Raw genomic sequence first — 25,030 nt, forward strand, 5'->3', positions numbered from 1 at the left:
CTTTCCATTTTCATGTTTCCAAACTTTCCTAAGTTTAGGCATTTTTGGGGTTTTACTTCTCTTAATTATTTAATCCTAGACACTTGCTCCCTTAAATAATGTTGTTAAGGAAATGGAGCTAGTGAGACCTAGATTTGTATTTTGTTTTATTTTTGTTCTTTGTAAATTTAGCATAGATTATTAGTATCCTCCCATGACCAAACCAAGTTTTTTTATGGTTCTGTCACCCTTTAGAGCTTGGTAAGTATTCAGTAGTTATTAGGAGCTCATTGATCGTCTTTGAAATAATGAATATTTGTAAAGAAAGAAAAAAATGATTGGATATTTTTCAGAGTGAGGCCTCTTCTAAGACTGCAGGAGCCAATTTCACTGCCATTGCCACAGTCACATCTGACACTACAAGAACCATAGCAGTTGTTGAAGCAGTTTCAGCTTACAACACTCTAAAGTCTCCAGTGAACCGGCAAATGAATTCCAGAAGGCTTCTGACTCTGGGGTTCTCTATTCTCCCACACTGTGACAGTTATTCTGAACTGGAAAAAAGAGGTGCTATCCAGATGGGGTGTGAGGAGCTGCTAGGAAATCTTCAAAAAGTCTCATTAAATACACTCAAATTTGCACATGAAAGGAGAGTTCTGGCAGGGAGTTTTTACTGTTCATCAAAATGCAGTCATAAAATTCATGTCTTATTACCTTCTCTACATATGTCAAACAATTTAAAAATGCTTAGATAATTGCCATGGAGCTCCATACCATGATTCTGTATCTTATTAGTAGAAAAATGGTACAGAAGCAAGTAGATAGTTGATGATTTTGGCCTTTGAACATATCCTTAAAGGTAATGAGGGGCCAGCATGTCTGGGCTCCCCACCCCAGAATTAACCACATAATTTCTTCGTATCAGCATGAAAGACGTTAATAAGTCAATGTGGTGTGCTTTGTGGCCCCAAGATAAAAATCGAGAAAGCAATTTTAGTTCTAATTCATAACAAAATGGCCCCCAAAAGGTGATTGCTTCATTTAAACAAACACTCTTCTTTTACATAATCAATGTCTTCTTTTTAACAGATGTATCATAAATCATAGAAGTGTGATGAGAATGTATGGGAAGCTTAGATTTGAATTAAACCATTTAGCACAATGCTTCTGCAAAACTCTAATTTGCCCACTATCAACAGTTACTCGGCCTCTGCTTTTAACATTTCCAGGAATGGGGTGATCACATCTCCTACACAGCACTGTACAGTATGCCTTAGAGCAACTATAAATGTTAAAATGTTGTTATATTGATGAGAAACACACTCTCCTCTTACACACATTTCTTCTCTGCAGGCACAGGGGGAACTCTAATATCTCTTCTCTATGACAAATCTTTAGATATTTGAAGGTTGCCATTGTGGAAATAAATGAAGACTACACAAATGAAAACAAGCAGAGAATATTTATCTATTTATTCAGAGCTGGTTATAGCATGGGAGTCAGCCACTATCACTTGCATTTACTAGAGACCCAAAGGCATGCAGGGGAGTAGGAAAACTTTGTAATAATAGTTTTTAAAGGGAAGGCTTTGAATATGTTCTGATTGGAAGTTGTTGGCATGGAAAAACTGAAGAAGGGCTAACTAGAAACAGACTATCTTATGCAATTGGTTTTGCGAGCACATTTGGCTTTCTTCAGTTGGTTCTGAGTTGGAAATAGGGGTGAAATAAGGGAAACTGATCTTTATTGATGAAGTCCTAAATGTTTTGAGCCAATGGCTGCAGAGGTTGTGGGTCAGCATTCTAATGCTGCATACGATCTGGCCCGGCACAGTGGCTCACGCCTGTAATCCCAGCACTTTGGGAGGCCGAGGCGGGCAGATCACAGGGTCAGGAGATCAAGACCATCCCAGCTAACACAGTGAAACCCTGCCTCTACTAAAAAAAAAATAGAAAAAATTATGCAGGCATGGTGGTATGTGCTTGTAATCCCAGCTACTCAGGAGGCTGAGGCAGGAGAATTGCTTGAACCTGGGAGGAGTAGGTTGCAGTGAGCCGAGATCGCACCACTGCACACTTACCTGGGTGACAGAGCAAGACTGTGTCTCAATAAAAATAAATAAATAAATAAAAATAAAAGATCCACCTATTATCTATATGTATATTTAATCTCCCCTCCTTTTATCACTCTCTTTTTTTGGCAAAAGGATGTTGGTTAAAAGGTAAGGTGAGGGATCCAGAGCTTCACTGCTTGATGATTGTTCACTTGTATCCTTAGTCAGTTCTATCACGAGATCTTCTTAATCTTTTTTGTTGCTTCATCATTGTGATCATTTGATGAGGGAGTGGCCACATACAAGCATTTAAGACTTTATATGGAATTCAGTGTACCAGCATCATGGACACTATGATAAAAACAAAAACAAATTAAGTCAATTTAATATTGATCTGGTTCTTCAGAGCCAATGGGGTGACTGACTTGGTTCTTCAGAACCAAGAACTTGAATTGTCCAACCCAGTCTAGAAGAACAAATCTCACAGGTCATGAGGACCAAAATTAGAGAGCCAAGTAGTCTTTTGTCAAGCTGACATGTAGACCTTTCTATCATACCTGTTTCACTGATCCAAGTATAGCAAGAAGTATCTGCAATGCTATAGATACCACCATGACTATCAAAAAAAAAAAAAAAAATCCAGAAGAATTCAATTGTTCAGCTATCTTGCCAACAGTTGAGATGGATCTGTATTCCATCTAAGGTAGAGGTAGTATCACTTATAGTTTCTGCCAGCATTAGTGATACATGTCTTGCAGTCTTCTGTTTGCATGGTTCCTATGGCTGGAAACTCCTTTGGTTGTTTGTATAAACAATGAATCAGTAACTCCTCCAAGTAAAGTGCTTGAATACTAAAAGATAGCCTCATTTAGGAGCTTGCATCAGAGTTAAAATTTCCAGTCTTGATGATCTATGGAATTAGGGTGTCTGTGTACTGGTAAGATTTGTAATGTTATTTTTATAGTGCATGACGTATGTGTGCATAAAGCAAGCAGGACCAGCTATCTAGATGCAAGGAAATTACTATCTGGTAGGAATACACAGGGATCCAGAAAAAAGAAATTATTCATGACCTGAGGTTGGGATCAAAGCTGTTCATTAGTTGGGTTACACATGTGAATCTCTGTTAGTCTCTTCCAGGTGACAAATAATTGGTTCATCTTCCTATGAAGGTTGTTGAATTCAAATTTATAATTACATAGATTCTAACTAATCGATTATAATAATAGGGTTTGTGTGTGTGTGTGTGTGTGTGTGTGTGTGTTAAAGGGACACTAGCAAAATCACAGGTTGATTTATCCATGTAAGTTCAACTGGAAATGCCATTGAATTTAATTCCCTGTGGTCTCATTTGATGAGACTGAAATTTTCCAAGGGTTTTTGATTATGGTAGTTTCGTGAGGGATAGCATATCCAGCAATCAATGAGCTTGAAGGTTACTATTTAGGATAATCCAAGATTAGTGTTAGAAAATGATTGTGCTCTGATAGGAAATTTTAGTAAGAATAAAATGAAGGAGAAAAAGAGTCATGGTGGGTGGGTGACTATCAGGGGTCTTTAGAAAATGAGAAGAATGATTGTAATTAAGTAGATAAAAAACAAAATGGCAATTACACCAGAGATCTTGATCCAATATTGTGGGGAGAAGCTGTCTACTCTCTGAGGTCATTATCTCCCTCTGAAGGTCTTGATTCAGCTGTCTACTCTGAAGATTTAAGATTGTTACCAGTTTATCTGTACCATGATGAGTCATTTCATGGAGGAATTTAGTGTTCATTTGAAGCCATCTTGTGCCACCAAAAATGCCAGAGATTATCTGAGTAAAGCTAGAACTGTTTTGTTTTTTTTGGTTTATTTATTTATTTAGAATCAGAGGCTAAATGTTGATATTTTATAATGGCGTCTTATAATTACTGCAGAGATTTATTCTCTAAAATTTTAGATAGGTTCATAACCTTGATTAAGGCTGCCTCTTTAGCAAAATAATCTGTTAGAACATTTCTTTTAGCTTTTGTATTGTTTATATTTTCATTAGCTTCAATCTTTATAATAACTACATCTGTATGGAACAGGAGTGTATCTAAAAGTGTTTTAAACATCTTCTCTGTTTGGTGGAGGTTCTAGCAGAGTTAGAAAACCCTTTGTTTCCAGAGCACCCCAAAGTCATGTATTTTTTTTAAAATTGTACCTGTATATATATTACTCTGAGGTCTTTGTCCATTTAACAAATTCAAGTACATACAATATTTCTGCCATCTGGGCTAATTTTACCTCCAACAGAGGACTATATCTCACAGACACATAAATTAGTGGTGGCATACTCTGCTTCATAACCTCTAGTTTCAAGTTTTGAAGTATGATCCAGCAACAAATAATATTTGGTCAGGGTTTTCAATGGCAGTTCTTAAAAATACTGAAGTGCAGAAAGTTTCCTGAGGTAAGAAAATCACGGGTTCACTTCTTCTGGTAGGGGCAGGAGAGTAACAAAAATAAGGTGTTCTAGTGGTGAACAGTAATGTGAGAGGGAAAGAGTAACAATCTCTCATGAGTGTTTAATGCTGGTTGAAAAGTGTTGTGTGTTCTGAGGCGGTAGTAATGTCTATATTGCATGAGGAACCATGAGATCAAGAGGAGAGTCTGTAATTAGCTCTGCAGAAGCACCAGGTTTTGAATTGGCACCGAGGCTCTTAAACAAGAAGACTAAGCCTTGGTAACCAGGTCAAGGTGATAAGTTTTTGATGATTCTTATGAAGTTGAGTTAAAACCCTAAGTGTTTTTTCCAGTTTGCTTATGCACAAGTAGACAACAAGGCTTTCACTTGGGATGCCTATGGAAGAAATCTGTTGACAAGCCTTCCTCAGATTCCAGAAGGCCGGTTCTTGATTTAGATTGAGTTGTCACCATCTCAGGAACAATTTATTTGACCCTCGTTTGTAATATCCGATTAAAACATGCAATCCTCCTGATTGTTTTTTGAGGGATCTAGGATGTTTTTATGATCTTTAGTCATCAGAAGACAGTGATTTTCCTCCTTACATACATTATGTCTTCAGTAATGAATTAGATTTTTGTAAAAATTATGATTTATCTTTTGAAACTTTATATATCTTTAGTGCTAAAGCTGAGAGCAAGTAATTGGAATCCTTTTTACAAGCTTCCTTGTTCTCTGAATGAAGTAGGAGATCATATACATATTGTAACATAGCTGAATCTCAAGAGAAAATTTAGGTCTTTTCATTTTTGATTGAGGACCTGGGAAAAATAGAAGTGGGCTTCAGTAAACCTTTGGGGCATGACTGTTCAGGTTTACTGTTGTCCTCCCCAGGTGAAGGTAGAAAGCAAACATTGAGAGTGAAAAAGGGGAAGATGTCAGTTATATTTTGATTGGAAGTTGTTGATGGGGAGGCTGGAAGCAGACTAATTAGAAGCAGAGGATTTATGCAATTGGTTTTGAAACACATTTGGTTTTGTGTGGTTGGTTCTGAGTTGAGAACAAAGGAAAAAAATAGGAGAGCTGGCAGTCCTTGACCAAGTCCTGAACATTTGGGGCTGATTGCTGCAGAGGTTATAGTTTGTCTTCCCTGGTGGGTATGGCAGAAGTTGTGTGTCAGTGGTCTGTGGTCGTAAGTGCTCTGCCCACTCTCCATATATTCAGTCTCTCACCGTTTTGTCTCTTGTAAATCTTCACATATAATTTTTCTCCAACTACGTCTAGAAATAATTTGAAAAATAATTGATACGTGTAGTTAGATTTTTGCAAAGGGGATATATATTGTTTTGCTTAACAAACTAATGGCAGATACTTGAAAACATGAATTTTTCTCCTTAATTCTGCTAGAGTTAATTTTTTTTCTCTGTAATTGTTTGTGTTGTTACAGAGGATCTTAATGATTTAAGAATGGAGGGAGTAACAACCCTGGTACCTTCTGGGAGCAAATTTAACCAAGGCCGTCCTACTTACCCGGCTGAGCCTCAGGCCAAGGTCACACTGAACATCTGTTCAAGGTGTGCCAGGTAAAAGACATAATAGGTATAGTATATATAAATATGATCTTGATTTTTAAAATCTAAGATTTTAATGCAAAGATTGTACTCCTCTGTGTTAAGAAAATCTTTTCATTCCAGTGATCTTTTGTGCTAATATTGGCAAGGGAGTTAGTTATGCAGTTTATCCTGTGCCCAATGCCACTCACACCAACAATGAATCAAAGAGTTTAGATTGTCTTCACTTCACAGCTTGAGACTATTTTATGTCTTCTGTCTCTGAATTTCATTCTCTGTCCGCCATTCTGTTCTCTTTCAAAGAAAATTTAAGGGCTCTGAACATTCAAAGCCACTTTTAAAGCACCTGCATAGAGGAAGAGTTTGGCCAGGTACAGTTTAAGATCTGATATTATTGACCTCTTAACCTGCCCCTCATCCTGTTCACCTCCTGGAAAGAATTTAATCAGCTTGACGCTTTTCAGTTTTGGCAGCTGGAAGCAATCTTTGCATATACTGTATGTGGCCAAAGAAGTAGCTTGTAGTTACTGCCAAGTCAGCTCCCAGTGCTGGTCTAGCAGAAACTCACCAAATAGCTAGAATTCATTCTTTTGTAGGAACTAAATCTCATTTGCAAAGAGGCTTTTAAGCCTGTTTAAATGATAAAACAAGCCTTCTAACCCTTATGTAAATGGTCCAGATTAGCAAGAACAATGTACTGGCTGGCCAAATTTATTGTCTAGCTGCTCTATTGTACTGTTTGAGAGGAGATTAACTGCTTGGATATAGGGAGAGAGGAAAGTGTAGGAAAATCAAACCAGATTTTTGTAGCTTTTTCTCTTTTGCCTTACCCCTTTGGAAGTTTTTTAAATTTTCACAGGCTTAGAAAAATAGAAAGGACAGCTCTTAGAAAATCAACGATGTTATTTGAGGCCATTAAGAGAAACAGCATAGCATAGTGAAAACAGCAATGGAAACATTGCTTCAGACAAGTAATATTTGGTGGTTGACTTTTCTTCGTAGGGCTGTGAAGAGAACTTCTAATATTTATGTGACAATATTTAAGCATCCTGAGCGAACACAGTCATTGGTGGATGAGTTATATGACATTTTGTTATAAACTTTGTAGTATAGTTGTACATTACATTATGACTGGAGAGGGGTTGATGCTTGGTTCATGTCGTTTGTAGCAGACTGGGATAGGAGGTGTTTGTTTTTTCAAAACGGAAAGTTTATAAAAAGTGTTTTTCTAATATATTGGGGATTTGAACTGCAAAAGGACCAAGCACATTTGTAGCCCTAAATTATCATTCAGCTTGCCAATGATAAACTGTAAATCATAAACAACCTGCATTTAAAGTCAGAACATAACAGAATTTTTCAACAAACATTCAATGGAGTAATAGTTGGTGGCATGTACTACATTCTTGCTATAAATCACATACTATTCTAAAGACATTAAATGTGTAAACTGATTTAATTTGCAGATAATTCTCAGAGTTAATTACTATTACTATCCCCATTTTATAGATAAGAAAACTGAGGCATGTATTGGTTGAATAACTTGTCCAGAGTAATACAACCAATAGGTAGAAAAACACAGTTTGAAACTTAGGCAACATAGGTTGACAGTGTACCAACTAGTCTTTCTGCTTTATTGGTAAGCATCAAGCTATTGTCTGAAGGTGAAGATGGAGGCCTCAAATAGATAAAAACAATGAGATAGAAAGTGATTTAGTTGTTTGAAATGATGAAAGTTCATGACTGTTTTGATGGAGAATAAAGCATTGTTTTACTTTCAAAAGCAAAGGAGAAATATATTGATTCAGATAAATGTGGTAAACAGTATGGAAGAAGATTCTAGACTATTCATTTTAGAGCAGCTACTATAGCTAGAATTTAAAGAAGAAAAAACAAATATCAGTTGTCAAGAACTATAGAGAATCTGAGATTTTATTGCATTTGGAGCTTTATATTTATAATATATATTTATATATTATATTGTGTTTTATGCGTACTAGGAAAACTCATGAAACACCTAGGTCAGAGACCAAGGACTTTACTACTTACAGCAATAACAATAACCAGGGTGTTAGCATCTTCACTGGTTTCCTGAGCCAGAATTCTCAGAGTAACACACACAGTGCAAAAGATTATATTATGTAAGAGGAAACTAAACTTAGAAAGTGTGACTATTCTGTAAGAGACCATTAGCACGTCTTGTGTTGCTATGTGTTGCTCCAGGGAGGGCCTCCATCTGCATCCTCCAAGTCTGCTAGATCAGCAGTCCTCAACCATTTTGGCACCAGGGACTGATTTCATGGAAGATAGTTTTTCCATGGATGGTTGATAGGGTGAATTTTGAGATAGAACTGTTACACTTCAGATCATCAGGCATTAGGTTCTCATATGGAGCATGCAACCTAGATCCCTTCATGCATGGTTCACAATAGGGTTCATGCTCCTGTGAGAATTTATGGCTGATCTGGCAGGAGGCGGAGCTCAGGTGGGTAATGCTCCCTTGCCTGCCACTAACCTCCTGCTGTGCCAGGAGGTTCCTAACAGGCCACAGACCAGTACCAGTTCATGGCCTGGGGGTTGGGGATCCCCATGCTATACAAATATTCTTGAACAGATGATCTGAAGAAAAGGCTGTTAGTGTCTTTAAACATGAGAGACACATGGAGAACTGTCTCCCAGTGCTACTTTGGGTAGATTACTTTTGTCACGCATTGATGTGTTTATCAAAGCTTTCTGTCGTTAATTCTTCAACACCAATCCATGTCACTGTCCCACCTCTCTTTTTGCAAGTAAGGTATTTAAAATAGTGAGAATTATACTTTCTAATCAGGGCTGAGCAATTATCAGAGGCAGAAGTCATAAGCTGAATCACGGTGGGGAATGTCTGGTTGTATTGTGTGTCCACATAATACTTTGAAATACCACTTGATTAGTGTCTTAGTCTATTTGAGATGCTATAAAATACCATACAGAAATACCATAAACTGTCTTATAAATGACGTCTATTTATGTCTCCCAGTTCAGGAGACTGAGAAGTCCAAGATCAAGGTGCTGGCTGATTCAGTGTCTGGGGAGGACCTGCTTCCTCATAGATGGCTGTCTTCTCATGGTGTCCTCGCATGGTGGGAGGATGAGCGAGCTTTCTGGGGTCCTTTCTATAAGGGAACTAATTCCATTCACGAAGGTTCCATCCTTGTGACCTAATCACCTCCCAAAGTCCCCACCTCCTTATACTACCACATAGGGGGTTATGTTTCAACATATGAATTTGGGAATGGGCACAAACATTTAGATCATACCAATTAGTTACCAATCTCACATACAAAAAATCAGGATATCTACCTTCTCTTAAAAATCAGTGCAGCTGATAACACTGGGTCTATATTCTGGAGAGATATCACAGTAGTAGCTTCCTCCTTCTCTAGACCCTGAGGCCAGCAGTCATGCTCCAGTGCACTTTGGTTGGTCAGCTTAGCTTCATTCATTTACACTATCTGTCTAAAGTCTGGAGGCCTTTGTTTGTAACCTCTGAATTATAGAAACACCGTTCAAAGGAGTAAAGACTGTCCCTTTTCCTTCTGCGCATTTGATAAGTGAATCTATGAAATAAACGCACAACAGGCAGGTTAACAGGAGAAAAGGTCTACAAATTTATTATGAACTAAGTGACATCACGGGAAAGAAAAGTGAATACCCAAAAACCTAGTGAGATTCAGGAGCTTAGATACCCTCTTCATAGGGGAGAGGGTAAGGGGAATGTAGGCAACTTAGGGGAGACAGAATGATTTTGGGGAAAGAAGAATGAGTCTTTGGGATAATCAGTGATAGTTTGTGAGAAAGTTTACCTGGGCATGGTGTCAATTCCTAGCCTCCTTTTCGTGGGATAAAAGTTCATCCTCCTTGGTTAATGAAACTCCCAGGGAGGTGACTGATAGTAATGATGAAGTTCCTTTTGGAGAATCTGTCTTTAGGCAGATGAGGGAAGTTCAAAGCAAGCCTCTTGTTGCGTTTGCTGTTTTCTAAGTGCCTTCAGCTCAAACTAATCAGTATATCAAAACAGCATATTTTGGGGTTGCATGTTCTAATCTCCTTCAGCTAGAACTTCAAGGGTAAGCAATGAATCAGGTCTGGAAGAATGCAGGTGAAAGAGCCTGGCCAGGCCAGTGGAAGAAGGATCCAGTGCCAAGAAGATACAGACAGCATTCCAATGTTTCAGAGTGTCAGGTTATGGGCATGAGTTTAAGGCAAGCAGCCTGCAGTCTTTAGAGCCAGGAAATCCCTCAGAATCCAGACAGAGTGAGCCAGTCAGAAATTCAGTATTGTAGATCAGACCAACATGTAGAAAAATGACTGCTTCATTTAGGGAACTGAGCTCATCCCCACTGCTTTCTTTCTGGGCATCTGTATTTTGTGGGGAAGAGACAGATGAGAGGAGAATGCAGAATTCGTAGAGCAAAACCAGCCACTGGATTTTAACCTTGGAATCAGGATTTAATTCCAAATATTGCAGGATTGGAGATAGTGTGGTGCAGATGAGTAAGAAAATTTAGGATAACGAATGTTAAATTATATCACTTTACTTACCAACACCTTTCAAGAGTTTACACAAAGGTAGAATAGAAAGACAATCTGCTCTGGAGTGTGACCAAAGGGATCTCACATCCACACTCTAAATTACCTGGTATGTCATTTTAGGGAAAGCTCTTAAAATCTGATTCTTTAGCTGTGAAAGGGAGTTCATTTAGCCTTGGAGATCATTTCCAAGGGCAACTGGGAAGGCTGGATATGATAACTAGAAACAACTCAGTTTTGTCTTTTTCTCGCATGCTAGGATAATTACCGTATAAATACTTGAGCAGTTTAAAATGCTTTGAGTCTTTTTCCTCATCCTTTTGAGAAACTCATGTTAAAATGCTAAGATATTGAGGAAAAAAGAGACTCATTTTCCTGACATTGAGTGTTTTCTCTCTGCCTAAGATTTCTGGCTGACCAGGGGAGAAATCTCTGGTCCATCTTTCAGGATTTCTGTGTTCAATGAAACAGTGTAAAGTGGCAATGTTTTTGTTTGTTTTTTTGTTGTTGTTGTTTCTTAGAGTTTCAAGGTCAAGAAATCATTTTCTCATAGAACTGTAATAAGTGAGCTTAATGGATGTGTTGTGAAATTGAAATAATACTATAATGCTAAGATATTATCAACCATCTTGATATAGAATCAATAAGACTCAAGTGATGTTGTGGGTTTCTGCAAAGAGCCCATCAATGACCAAGTTAATATGAAAAGTGGAGTCTACTCCTCAGATTTTTATTTTCCTTAATTTTTTTTTCAAACATTCCACTGGTTGTAAACTACTCGTAGGGTTATAGGGACTCAGATCATGCTACCCCAAATATGGCTCTTTGGCATGTTGGGTACTTTGAACTGAAGGAAACTGGTAGAACCTCAGAGGCAATGTCTCCCTGACTTCTCTCCTCCTCCTGTCTTCTGCCATTCTTTCTTCCTCGAAGCAAGACATAGAAACCAGATTTCCTCTTCCTGGGTCTTTGGGCCTTTATTCCTGGAGGCTCCTGTGTCACTTAAAATTTTAGTTAAATACATTTGTTATGCTTTTCTCTGGTTACCTTGTCTTTTGTTATAGGAGTGTCATCTGTGACCCTTATGATGGGTGAGCAAAAGTAGCACATCTTTTGACCCCTACTGTCACAGTGTCTGAAAGTGAGTTTGCATATAGTATATCCAGAACCTTATTGCTCTTATCAAGCAATAAGAGCAATAATTTTAATTTAAATTAATTTTAAATATAATTTAATTTTTTCATTTAATTTAATAAATGTTTTAAATAATAATTGTATATTTATGGGGTACAATATGATGTTTTGATATATTTTTACTTTATGGAATGATTAAATCAAGTGAGTTAAAAAATCCATTACCAATTATACTTTTTTTGTGGTAAAAACATGTAAAATCTACTTTTTTCGTAATTGAAATAGACAATGCATTATTATTTATTATAGTCACTGTTTTGTGCAAGAGATCGCTGAAACATATGTATTCCTTCTGTCTAACTGAAATTTTATACATTTTGACCAACATATTCCCTGTCTTCATTAGTCTCCTTTCCTCCAGCCTCTGGTAACCACCATTCTATTCTTTACTTCTATGAGTTTGACTTTTTTAGATTTCAAATATAGGTGAGATTGTGCACTATTTGTCTTTCTGTGCCTGACTTATTTAATTCAGCATAATATCCTCCAGGTTCATCTATATTGTTGGCAAATGACAGAATTCTCTTCTTTTTAAAGGTTGAATAATATTCCATTGTGTATATACACCACATTTTGTTTATGCATTGATCCAATGATGGACACCTGCAATGGTTCCATAACTTAGCTATTGTGAATAATGCCACAATGAAATTGGGAATGCAGATATCACTGTGGCATACTCTTTTTAATTCTAAAGCTTCTGCACAGCAAAGGCAACACTGAATAGAGCCAACCCACAGACTGGGAGAAAATATTTGTAAACCGTACTCTGATAAGGGGCTAATATCCAAAATATATAAGGAACTCAAACAACTCAATAACTAGAAAACGAAGAACCCAATTTAAAAATGGGCAAGGGATTGAAATAAACATATCTCAGAAAAAGACATACAAATGGCCAGCAGATAACATGAAAAAATGCTAATCATCACCAATCATCAGGGAAATGCAATTTAAAACCACAAAGAGGTATTGCCTAACACCTGATGGAATGGCTGTCATCAAAAAGATGAAAGAGGAAAGATAACAAATACCCGTGAGGATGTAGAGAAAAGGGAACCATTGTGCACTATTGGTGGAAAAATAATATAGCCATTATTGAAAAGTGTGGAGCTTCTGCTGAAAAGTCAAAACAGAATTACTATATGTTCCAGCAGTCCCACTTCTGGGTATATATTTAAAGGAATTGAAATCATTATGCCAAAGAAGTATCTGCAAAGAATTCTTCTCATTCAGAACCTGACTGGAAGATGTGATCAGTGATGGGACTGACACATTATACTGGCAATGACTGAGAGATTTGAGAGACACACAACCACTGAAGAAACTGCTACTTTTCCAGGCATCAGGGAAAGAGAAATTAGGGCTACATTAAATAGCTCTGTAGAGTGTTCTGTGCCAAAAAGTGATTAAAGGATCAAGAATATAACACAAGGTTTGTTGTTTAGCATAGTTATAAGAAATAAAGAAAAATAGAAGTTTTTTTCATAAATTTTTCACATGAGGCTAGAAAAGTGCAAAATAGCTTGTGTCTTCAAACTGGAAATTATCCTGTTACTTTCATATCACTTGAGAGCCTTAGCCTGGTGTGAACATTGCTGCAATTTGTGTGACTTAAACAGAGAAATGACATTGTTTGGCAAGTGGGAAAATGCATGGCTAATAGATAACTCACCATCAAAATTTATAAAGAATCTAATACAGAATATCTTATTTTCCCCCTTAGATCATGAGTGAAGTAAGTCTTTATAAAACAACAATTTTGAATAAATAGAGCATTGGCTATGAAGGATATAGTAGTGGTTCTTATAATTGTTGAGTTTATTTGTTATAAGGTAGATGTTTAAAATAGTCAATGAGTGTCTTGGCTGGACTTACAGAAGATTCCACAAATACAGTTACATATCCTGAAATGATATGGGCAAAACAAGCTGCATTTCTTGCCTAGGAGACACAGTACAAAGTAAGCCATATCAAAAAAGTAAAGTGTTGATAGGTCAGTAATGCAAATTGTCAGTAATTATCAGCAAAATTTTTGTGGCTTAAAAAATTATAATTCGCAAAATTCTGAGCATTGCCTTAAAATTCTCTATTTAATGTCTTGAATTTTGTTTTAATATAACAGTTAAGATACCAATAACTAGAAGACAACTGCTGATACCAAGGCACTAAATTACTATTTCAATGAAGTTTATAAGCCATTTTTCTGGAAAGACCACCCACTAATTCTGTCTACCCACTGCCATTCTCAGGAGTTAAATCTTGTTTGTGTGGACTCATGCCAGGGCATTCCGGGTGGTAAGATACTATTTGCTTTTGATGGTGCAAGTGTTTGCATTCCTTCATGCTTAACATCAATAGTGCACAAAAAAGGGAGCCGAAAGCCATTTTAAAAGAAATTGGATTATAGAGAACATACACTGATGCTGGCTCAGAAACTACAGCATGAGAATCCCAGGAGAAATTTGTTCCTAAATAGCTTGTTGTTTTCTAACTGATTTGTCTCATGTAATTCAACCAAAGATTATTCTTCATTTCTCCTAAATATCATGGGATTAATATACTGAGTCTAGTTATATGTGGACTTGATAAAGCACAAGTAGATCACTGTTGGTGATAGCTGGAAAAAAAGATGAATGTCAAGTCTTATGAATGTGAATTCATTTCAAATTGTCTATATTATTTATTAGTTGACTTGAGAAAACCTACATAAATAACCATGCATTATATTTGATTTCATTTTGTTTATGATATTTTTCTTAACTACTTTATACGTTTATATTCAGCAACTTCTCATGGGAAGGAATGGTGAGCAAAACAGACATGAAGGAAAATGGATAAGGACAAAAAAGGATTACTATCACTTGTTTAAATTTTGTAGTTTTTCATAAAGCTGACCTCCCAGTCCTAGAGATGTAAAAGATTCCATTAGAGTCATGGATACAATGCACCATCTACTGCCGTGTTTCAAGTGACAGAAACATTTAATTTGAATCCAAATGCATTTATCTAGCACTACTCTGTGTCAGATACTGTGATATGCTCTAGAAATACAAATGAACACTTCTGATTTCTGGGAACTTATTGTATTCCAGCTAGAATCGGACATGCAAGCAAATAAATGCAACCCAAAATGTCAGATGATGATAGTGCCGTGGGAGAAAATAAAACATGTTAGAATGGCTACGTCATCCCAGATGTGATTGGTTACAATTTGATGAGAGCTGTTGCTGTGGAAAAAAAGCCTCACCTTCAGAAATATTGGTATACTGCTCCCACTGTTTATTCAAGATCTGCATGAAGGAAGACATGAAAATAACAAATGCCAGTCAGAATCTGGGGGCCACATCAATTTCATAGTTTTTCTTTTGCTTGTAAGTCAATGCAAGAGTCTCCTTAACCCCGCTCCTTCTGGTAGCTGTTTTGTGATTCGTAGGTGAGGGAGGGCCTTGTATGCACATGTGTGCACACTCACACACACCATCTCAAAGCCTTTCTTGTTACATGATAAAGAGCTGGTGCTTCAGAGCAAGCGGTATCAGGGTTGAAATCTCAGCTTGGCCACTGTACAACGTATGGAAAAAAAACCCTCTGTAGACTTCAATTTTCTGTATGAACCTGGGGATAATAATTTTTGCCTATGGGGTTGTAGGGGAATGGAGTGGTTAGCTCAGTTTGTAGCAGAGAATCTACTCTGAAAAAAAGTCTATTTCAAGAGAAAAAACTGACCATATACATCTCAAAAGAAGTCAAATATACATTTAAATCCAGAGAAGTCACAGTATATTTTAGGGAAAAAAAAAACAAAAGAAATATTAAATTGAAGGTCTGTGAAACAGTCGTAAGGGATGTTCAAGTGAGTAAAATATTAATAATTCTTATTGAGTTTTGACTAAGTAAATAGAAGTACTTTTGAAGCAGCATCATTTGTCTGAGGTGATACCCGAGGTTCGTTGTCCCACGGCCATGGAATACTAGGACACTGACACACCAGAGTGAGGATCAGAGCAGAAGTTTGTTTAACGGGCAAAAAAAAGAGAAGAGAGGGGTGCAGAGAGGGGTCCCAGGGAAAATGCATTACCAGTTCCTTGGTGAAATGCAGAGGTTTTATAAATGAGCTTGAGGGGGCGGTGTCTGATTTACATAGGGCACAAAAGATTGGTCGGACCAGGTGTGCCATTTGCATAGAGCAGGAAGAGGCTGGCCGCCCCACCTTAATCTTTTATTATGCAGATAGGTTCTCTACCTGGCTGCCATCATGTTGCCTGGTTCTTTACTATATACGTGGTGACAAAAGGGAGCCTCCATGTTGAACACACCTGGCTTCTAGGTAGCCCTTTTCTATTAGCACAGCTGCCAGCATTTACCAGTGCGACCTTCCAGCTTGCTTATCTATGTTTGCAGTTCAGTTTTACAGGCTGCTCTTTGTTAGAAAACAAATGGTTTGGGGGCTGCTTTGGGTTAAAAGGAAAGCCTTGCCAATGACCTCACTATCTGCCTAAATAATTTCTTTCTAGCTCCTCTATCACCTTGATTATAAAGAGGCAGATTTCCTTATCATTCTTCTCCCTATGGATGTACAAATCTATATGTTTACTTTATCTACCTATTCATCCATCCATCTATTCCATAAAACCCTTTCCCAAGACTGTGGTGTGAAGGAAATGGATGATGTGAGAGGCAGGGAAAAGTGATCTGGGAGTCACAGCAGCCGGCTCAAAAAACAGCAAGAAAGCCTGTTTATGAATCCTGCCATCCGTACTAGTCCACTGGGTTTCCAGTTCATACCAGCAGACCTGAGGATATATTTTTGCTTCTCCATTTAGTTCCTCAAGACTTTGCTCGAGGAACTTGGCCAAGACTTTGCTTGGCCTTCTTCAGGGTAAACTCCTTTTCTCTTCCAGGATTTTTGGACTTCAGAGAATATCTGTGATATGTGGTACAGAAATTCAGGAAAAGCCTAAGGCCACCCAGAGAATAAGCATCCTACAATTAGGGAATGAAAATAGCGTACTGGCAGCTATGAAAAAGAACAAAATCTTTTTCGTCCTTTGCAGCAGCATGGATGAGCTGGAAGCTATTATTCTATGTGAAATAACTAAGAAACAGAAAATAAAATACCACATGTTCTCACTTACAAGTGGGAGCTAAACACTGGGTACACATGGACATAAAGATGGAAACAATAAACACTGGGGACTCCAAAAGTGGGGAGGTTTGAGGGGGCTGAGGGATGAAAAATTTCCTATTGGGTACAATAGTCACCATTTGAGTGATGAGTACACTAGAAGCCGAAACCCCACTATTAGGCAATATACCTATGTAACAAGGCTGTATGTGTACCCCTAAATCTAAAATAAAATAAAATAGTATATTGTCTGGAGAAAGTCTATGCACTCAATTTTCAAGTAGGGCAAAAGTCTTAACCTTCCGGTGAGTGCTAAGTGATATCTATGGACCGATTTCCCTGCATTGTAATAGACAGAATCACACACAAAATGAGAAATACCCATACTGGAAAATCAAGGAACCAATGAAGTTGTTGTTCCCCCACACCTCCTTTACACAATATATCCTTGAGCGAGACACCTGACAGAGGAGAGGAAGGTGAGCCAGTACTCCATGCCTATTCCTCTGTTAGTTAATTGACATTTGATACCTTCTTTGGAGAAGTATCTATTTCAATTCCTTACTCATTTTTAATTTGGGCTATTGTCTTTTAATTGTAGAGTTGTAAGAATTATTTATGTATTATGTATCTAGACCCTTATCAGACACATGGTTTGCAAATATTTTCTCCCATTCTGAGGATTTTCACTTTTTTGATGGTGTCTTTTGAAGCACAAAGCTTTTTCATTTTGATCAAATCCCATTTATCTGTGTTTTCTGCCGTCACTGAGGCATGTGGTGTCATATCTAAGAAACTATTGCTTCATTCAAGTTCCCAAATATTTATTCCTATGTGATCCTCTAAGAGTTTTATAAATTTACCACTTATATTCAATTCTATGATCTATTTTGACTTAATTTTTGTCTATGATGTGAGACAGGGATCCATTTTCATTCTTTTGCATGATATCCAGTTGTTTTAGCACCATTTGTTGAAAAGATGATTCCTTCCACCTTGAATTGTCTTGGTACCCTTTTCTGAAATCATGTTTATCTTAAGTGCTTTCTAATATAATATATTTCTGCTTATCTTATGACTTACAGTGCCAAACTTGGAATTAGACATTTCTCCAAGGATCCCTGGCTCCTGTTAGCAAAAATGTACAGTAGAGAATAAAATCTGCTTATTAGGGTGCATTGTGAGAATGGCATTGCTTTTTGTCTACTTTAGTGAAAAAGATCAGGGCAAAAATACACTTTATTAGATAAATATGTATGTAAGGCATGGCTTTATATTGACATTTCCAGTCCAATTATAACAGTGTGGTGTTCCTACTTAACTTCTTGGTTCTGTAATTGAAGATTCTTTTTATACTAAAGGTCTTTATTTCTGACAAAATACAATTATTTATTTGTTTTCAAGTAAAGAAAATACGTAACAAGTAAAACATAAGAAGTCCCAAGATTCTTAGTGCAGTTTAAGGTTACTAAAATTTAAAACCACAGTAAGACTTTTGGAGTATCTTATAGAAAATTATGCAAACAATAAAACTCCTGAATTAATTTTTTGAAATCCTATGTGGTTCCTTTTGTTTTTAGATTACATTGATTGCGCCAATGATTTGCAGCCAGGTTGCTCGTTTCAGAGTTTATAGAGTCATTCACAATATCTTACTCTGTGTAGCAGTATAATTTCTACACTTGTCTGGTAAATAATTGGTTCCTCTGTTTCAGTTTACCTTCAATTTGAGACCAATGCTAATTTACATTCTAATATCCTGAAAAGCTCTTGTTTTTAGCTACTGTCTTAATCTGTTTGCCTGCTATAAAAAGAGTACTATAGACTGGTGGCTTATAAACAAGGGAAATTCATTTCTCATAGCTCTAGAGGCTGGAAGTCTGAGATCAGGGTGCCAGCATGGTTCTGGCGAGGACTTTCTTTCAAGGGGCAGAATGCAAACTTCTTGGTGTATCCTCACATGGTGGAAAGACAGCTGGCTAGCTCTCTAACCTCTTCTTGTAGGAGTACTGATTGCATTCATGAGGGATCTACCCTCATGGCCTACATACCTCCCAAAGGCCCCACCTCCAAATAGCATCACATTATAGATTAGATTTCAACATATGAATTCAGGGGGGACACACACATAATGGGCCGACATGTACATTTAGTCTATAATAGCTACTAATTTTCTCTTGGTGCATATTGCCAACTACTGAGAGAAGACCTGATTTTAAATAGAAATGATCAAAAATACTCTAAAATTATATATTATGATTTTATTTCAGCACTGTCCGGTCCAACCACAATGTTTTAATACATATTTATATGACAAGAACATATATATAATTTTGTTTGGGTTAAAACAATTCCACTTTCTATTATTATTCATACTACCATTAATTTCTAATAATTTTGAATAAAGATACCTGCATTCGTTCAGTACAGATGAAATTAGTGCCTTTATAAAAGAGGCCTCAGGAAGCATGCTTGCCAACCTTCCATGTGAGGACACACAGAAGGCACTCTCTATAAGGAACAGGCCCTCACTGAACACCAAATCTGCTGCCACCTTGATTTAGACTTCCCAGCCTACAGAACTGTGAGCAATAAATTTCTGTTGTTGATAAATTACCCAGTCCAAGATATTTTGTTATAGGGCAGCCTGAACATACTAAGACGGTTTTCTCAGTATTTTTAAATGAAAAGTGATTGCTTCTTTTGTTTATCAGATTCATTTCTTATGTTTTTCTTCTTTCTGCCCTTGTTCACTTTCTCATTGTTATTCACTTTCCTCTTCTAGATAAAAGGGTAACAACATATGTAGTGATTCATTTGTATCTAATTCAGGGCCTCGATATTGCTAAATCCAGGTGTGATCTTCAAAATTTATAATTTTATTGCTTTATTTGATCTACAAATACATCGTATATTATAATCAAATATATTGATTTATATACATAGTATTTAATCTAATTTATTTTCAATTTTATTTGAGCAGTGCATATGAAAGCTTCCTATTTTTCCATGGGGATATAAAAAGGAAATACCTCGACTTCTACATGATTTCTACATTTTAATATAAATAACAAAGAACAAAACAAAATATGTTGAAGCACTTGAAGTTTTGCCCGAAAAATTCTTTTGACTGCTAGGTCAAAATTCGTATTTTATTTTGTAAAGCAAATATAAATTCAAGTATCTTAGTGTCAAGAATATTTTGAAACTAGTATATATAAACTAGAATAAAATTACATTTTTGAAAGATAATGGGGAAATGTGTTAGCTATACTGCCTTTAGTGCGTATCCAAAAAATTTACATGGAAAATCTTCCAAATATCTAATTTCTAGATTGTCTGGAATTTTTAGAGGCTTTACTAAAAATCACTGGTGTTTATTTACATTTAGTACCCATTTTGTTGCAATACATGTCATTCAAAACTCACCTTTTCCATCATATTTATAGAATATGTAAATAGCTTTAGATATAATTAGGTATTTACATATCCTATAAATTAGCTTTGGATTTAATTTTGGTGCAGAAATCTAAACTCTTACAAGAATCATATTACGTGTCCACATTCTCAGTATTACATTTGGGAATAGCTGTATCAGCTACTAAAAGGTAAAACACATAATTAGTTTTTAAATTAAAATAAGGCAATAAATCTCTCAGTTTTGGTATAAAATATTAACTTTTTCCTATTGTGAATTAGAAAGCATTTAATACAAAATCTTTGATTTAGAGTAAGGAAGTTCCCCAACTTACGATGGTTCAACTTACCATTTTTCAACCTCAGAATGGTGCGAAAGCCACATGCGTTCAGTAGAAACTATACTTTGAATTTTGAATTCTGATTTTTTTCCTAGGCTAGAGAGGTATGGTACAATGATGCTGTCTTGCAATGCTGGGCAGTGGCAGCAAGCTTCAGCTCCCTGTGAGCCACACTGAGTGTTCTGAGCACATTTAAGATAGGCGAGGCTAAGCTTGTTCGAGTGGTTAGGTGTGTTAAATGCAGTTTTGACTTACAATATTTTCCATTTACGATGGGTTAATAGGTGTGTAACCCCGTCGTAAGTCAAGGAGCATCTGTATAGGGGATAGGGAGAAACCCACAACAACAGCAAGATTTAAAACTCTGTGTTTATCAATTATAAGGAGGATGGTACTTATCCTATTACCATCTTTCTAAAATGTAGGCACTGATAATTATGCTGAATATCCAGCCTTAGGCTGCTAAACTTTAGGTGGAAACTGCTTTTCGATTCCTTGGCCTGTGACTTTTTCTTATTAACCTAAAGTTAAATTGTTCTTTTGGAGCTGAAAAGTTCTAGTGGTAAAATATAATGATTGGTTTGAGAAATTTTATTCAGACAGAACCATGTTGAAGGGCCCTGTGCTTGGCGATTCCAGCTTAGCTGCCAGGTCCCAGGTGCTGTAGGCACAGACCGGGAAACCACAGTACTACATCTACTGCAGATGCTAAAGATTTCCTCACACTCCCAATGCATCTGCTCTGACTGATGGTTTCTTTAAACCTACAAAGATCGACTTATTGGTGAGGGTAGCTGCACAACTCTGAAAATGACTTAGAAAAATTGATCTTAGGCATACTCGGTAAAGGAGCTCCGTCTCCAGAAATAGCACTCAAGTGTACATGAGGTATTCTTTAAGTACTTGGATGAATGAAAAATTCGAAGATTATCAACAGGAAGCTCTCCCTTTTTCTTCCTCTCTCTCCTTTTCTCTGTTTCCTTACCGCTATCTCTATCTCCATCTTTGTCTCCAGATTCTACTTTCTGATAGACTGCTCCATGTGGTGGGAAAGATGGCACCTGGCACCTGGACACTCCAGTTTATAATGATATCCTTAGAACTTAGGCCTTTTTGCTCCCAAAGTTTACATAATGATCTTTAAAAAGATGCTGCTCTCCTCTCCCAGGTTATGTGCCTACCAGAAATCAGGTACTGCATATGAGAGATGAGATCTTTAACTAATCTTTGGTAATGGACTCAACTGTATGTTAGCAAAAGAGACATCCCTAACTGATAATTTTAACAGAATCCCAAGAAGTTGGTGAAGATCATTTAATAAGAGATTCAACACGGAAAAAATAACGGCGTGACCACCACAATAAAAAATATAATGTTTTATTTATAGAATAAATTAGACAAAGTACTTTCACAGACATTAATTCATGTAAATCCAATCCTTGTAATTTTCACATCAACTGTACATATGAAGAAATATGATCCAGTTAAATAATGTCTACATTCAGGTAATAAATGGCTGAGGTAGGCATGAACCCAGTGCTTTTGGTAAAAATTCAGTGTTCTTTCAGCCATAGCATGCTGCATCCATAAGTTATTCTGAAACTTACTATTCATAATCTTCGATTTTCTAGTTTGGAATTAAAAGTCCCTTATGATTTTCTTTCCATTAATATCACATTATCTATTAGTGTAGGTCCTTCCTTATAGGTTCCAGTTGTGCATCCAACAAACACTGAAGTTTCAGCCCCATGGCTGCCTTGGTGACACCTTTCCTCCTCCTCTCACAGTGTCTGTCTTCTTTACTCCAACCCAGTCCCTGGAGGCCCTGGATCCCTCTGCCTTCCTGGATCCAATCTTCACCCCAAGTAGGTTTCTCCCTTTCCAATGTAAGTATTCAAGTGTGATTCTAGATTCTTTCAGTTCTGATATTTTCTATAATTTATCCAGTCAGCATAATAAAGAGATAGAAGCTAAGTCCTGAAGAGTTGAATATTCTTTTAGATTTTGGTAGTAGGAGTAAAAGGTCATTTGGGAGAACAGCTTGAGAATACACACATAGTGATAATTTTGTCCTGATGTATTTTTATTTTTTATCTTCTGCCCTAAACCCTAGGTAAACTGACCTTCTCCTCTTTTCTGTACAAAGTTCCTATGAATGTTTCTCATACACCCTATGGTTTCCTTTCTGAAATGAGCTCATCTCATTCTTCCTGGAAGGACATCTTCCTTACTTATAATCCCATAAACATATGCAAATACTCACTAGTTAAGCATGGTTCATATTCGCTTCCTTTCCTGTAAAGTTCTTGCAATAATCTGAATGTTTGCATCCTTACAAAATTCACGTTGAAATCTATTTCCCAGTAAATATTAAGAGATGGGGCCTTTGGAAGGTAATTAGGTCATAAGGGTGGGGCTTTCATGCATGAAATTAGTGTCCTTATAAAAGAGGCCTAAGGAAGCTTGCTTGTCCACCCTTCCATGTGAGGACACACAGAAGGCACTCTCTATAAGGAACAGGCCCTCACTGGATACCAATCTGCCGCTGCCTTGATTTAGACTTCCCAGCCTACAGAACTGTGAGCAATAAATTTCTGTTGTTGATAAATTACCCAGTCCAAGGTATTTTGTTATAGGGCAGCCTGAACAGACTAAGACAGTTTTCTCAATACTTTTAAATGAAAGCAATTGCTTCTTTTATTTTTCAGTTTCCTTTTTTATCTTTTTCCACCTTCTACCCTGGTTCCCTTTCTCATTGTTATTTACTTTCCTCTTCTAGATAAAAAGGCAACAACGTATGTATTGATTCCTTTGTATCTAATTCAAGGCCTTGACACTTTACAGGGTATTTTGAAATCATTCCTGCCTCATTGCCTGCCTGGTTAATAAAAATGGGAATAGGGAAGTTATTGCCAAGGTTAAGGGCAGAAAAAAATAAAAATTGGTTATGAAGTCAGAAAGCTGGGCAGTTTTTCTGGCTGGATGGCCTAGTGATTACAAATTTCTACTCTGATGGTTTTAATTTTTTTTTATTATGGTCTCAAATATTTACCATTTTTATCTGCTTTCAGCAGTTTTTTCTTTATGAGCAAGAAGGGCATTTTGATCATGTTAGCCAACCAACACAATCCCTCCCCTCTTCCCCACATATACTTTTTCCATAACAACAATATCAAATCAAAAATTGCTTCTTAAGACCTATATTTTGATTACAATTTGCTTTTTTTTTTTTTTTTTTTGCTGTAATACACCATTCAGTAGTTTCTTAAATATTCCATGGGTAGTAAACTTTTAAAACTTGTGTGTCTGAAAATGTCTTGAAATTTCCCTCCCCTTTGAATAATGACTGAGCTAGCCATTACTGTTCCATTCAATTTGAAGAGGTTACTTCTTTGTTTCTTGGCCATCATTGTTGCTGGTGGATTCCCAATGTCTTTGTAATTAATTTGTAATGTTTCCTTTATTTCTGAAAACTCTTAAGTTCTTTTATTTTTGCTTGATATTCAGCTCTTAAATTCCCACTTAATGTAAGCACAGCGAAATGACTATCGTCCACCAGAGAATCATAGCTATTCTATTTTTAGTAAGGTGTCCTGCCACTTCTCTTCGAAAATTTATTCCCTTCTATTTCTTCTTTTCTCTACATAGGCATTTCTCTTAGGTGAATATGTGAACTTCTCAATCTATTTTCCATGCCTCCTGAAGTCTCTTTGATAGTTTTGAATTTTTTTTTCTAAGTTCTGTTTTAAATTCTGGACCTTACTTTCAAGTAACCAAATTACCCCTTTATGTTCAATTTTGATTAAATATCTCTATGTTTTTAAATTATGTAAAATCTTGTTTTCCCCTTGCAATACCTTTTTTGTTTTTTTAAAAAAAATCATTGTTTTCTCTTTCCTTAAAGTTTTAAAATACATTGCTTTAAAGTCTTTTTTAAGCAGCTCACCTATCATAACCTCCTCATAGGTGTACTTTTACCATTTTACTTTCAATTGGTTAGCTATCTTTCATGGCATGTATTTCCTTCATGTACTTTACAATTTCTGTAAACTCATCAGGAAGAGAGAGATTTCCCTCCATTCCCTCCCTCCCTTCCTTCCTAAACCCCTTCTGTCTCCTAGCTTTTCAGTTTATTTCACCCAGGATACTCTGGGATGTCCAGTATAATACTAGATCTTATATCAGAGACTTGAGAGTCCCAGCAAGCAGACAGCTTGATGGGTTTCTGGTTGATGGTTGTTTCTGTGTCATTAAGCTATCCCTGAGTTTTACAGATACACAGGTTTTTTTCTCTTTTCCAGCCTTGATTCAACATTGGAGCACTTAATTTTGGCTCATCTCACA

General features: G+C 36.7%; 1 protein-coding gene across 1 annotated transcript in view; it reads left to right on the plus strand.

Moving 5' to 3' along the window:
- LOC105510919 (chromosome unknown open reading frame, human C8orf34) overlaps positions 1 to 25,030 on the plus strand; it is a 500,972-nt gene that overhangs the window by 307,320 nt on the left and 168,622 nt on the right. Inside the window, exon 9 of the mRNA XM_011940919.1 lies at positions 5,911 to 6,046. Coding sequence (XP_011796309.1) covers positions 5,911 to 6,046 — 136 coding nt within the window. The remainder of the gene's footprint in view (positions 1 to 5,910; positions 6,047 to 25,030) is intronic.

Source organism: Colobus angolensis, unplaced genomic scaffold, assembly GCF_000951035.1.
Source record: "Colobus angolensis palliatus isolate OR3802 unplaced genomic scaffold, Cang.pa_1.0 Scaffold194, whole genome shotgun sequence".
Lineage (NCBI taxonomy): Eukaryota > Metazoa > Chordata > Mammalia > Primates > Cercopithecidae > Colobus > Colobus angolensis.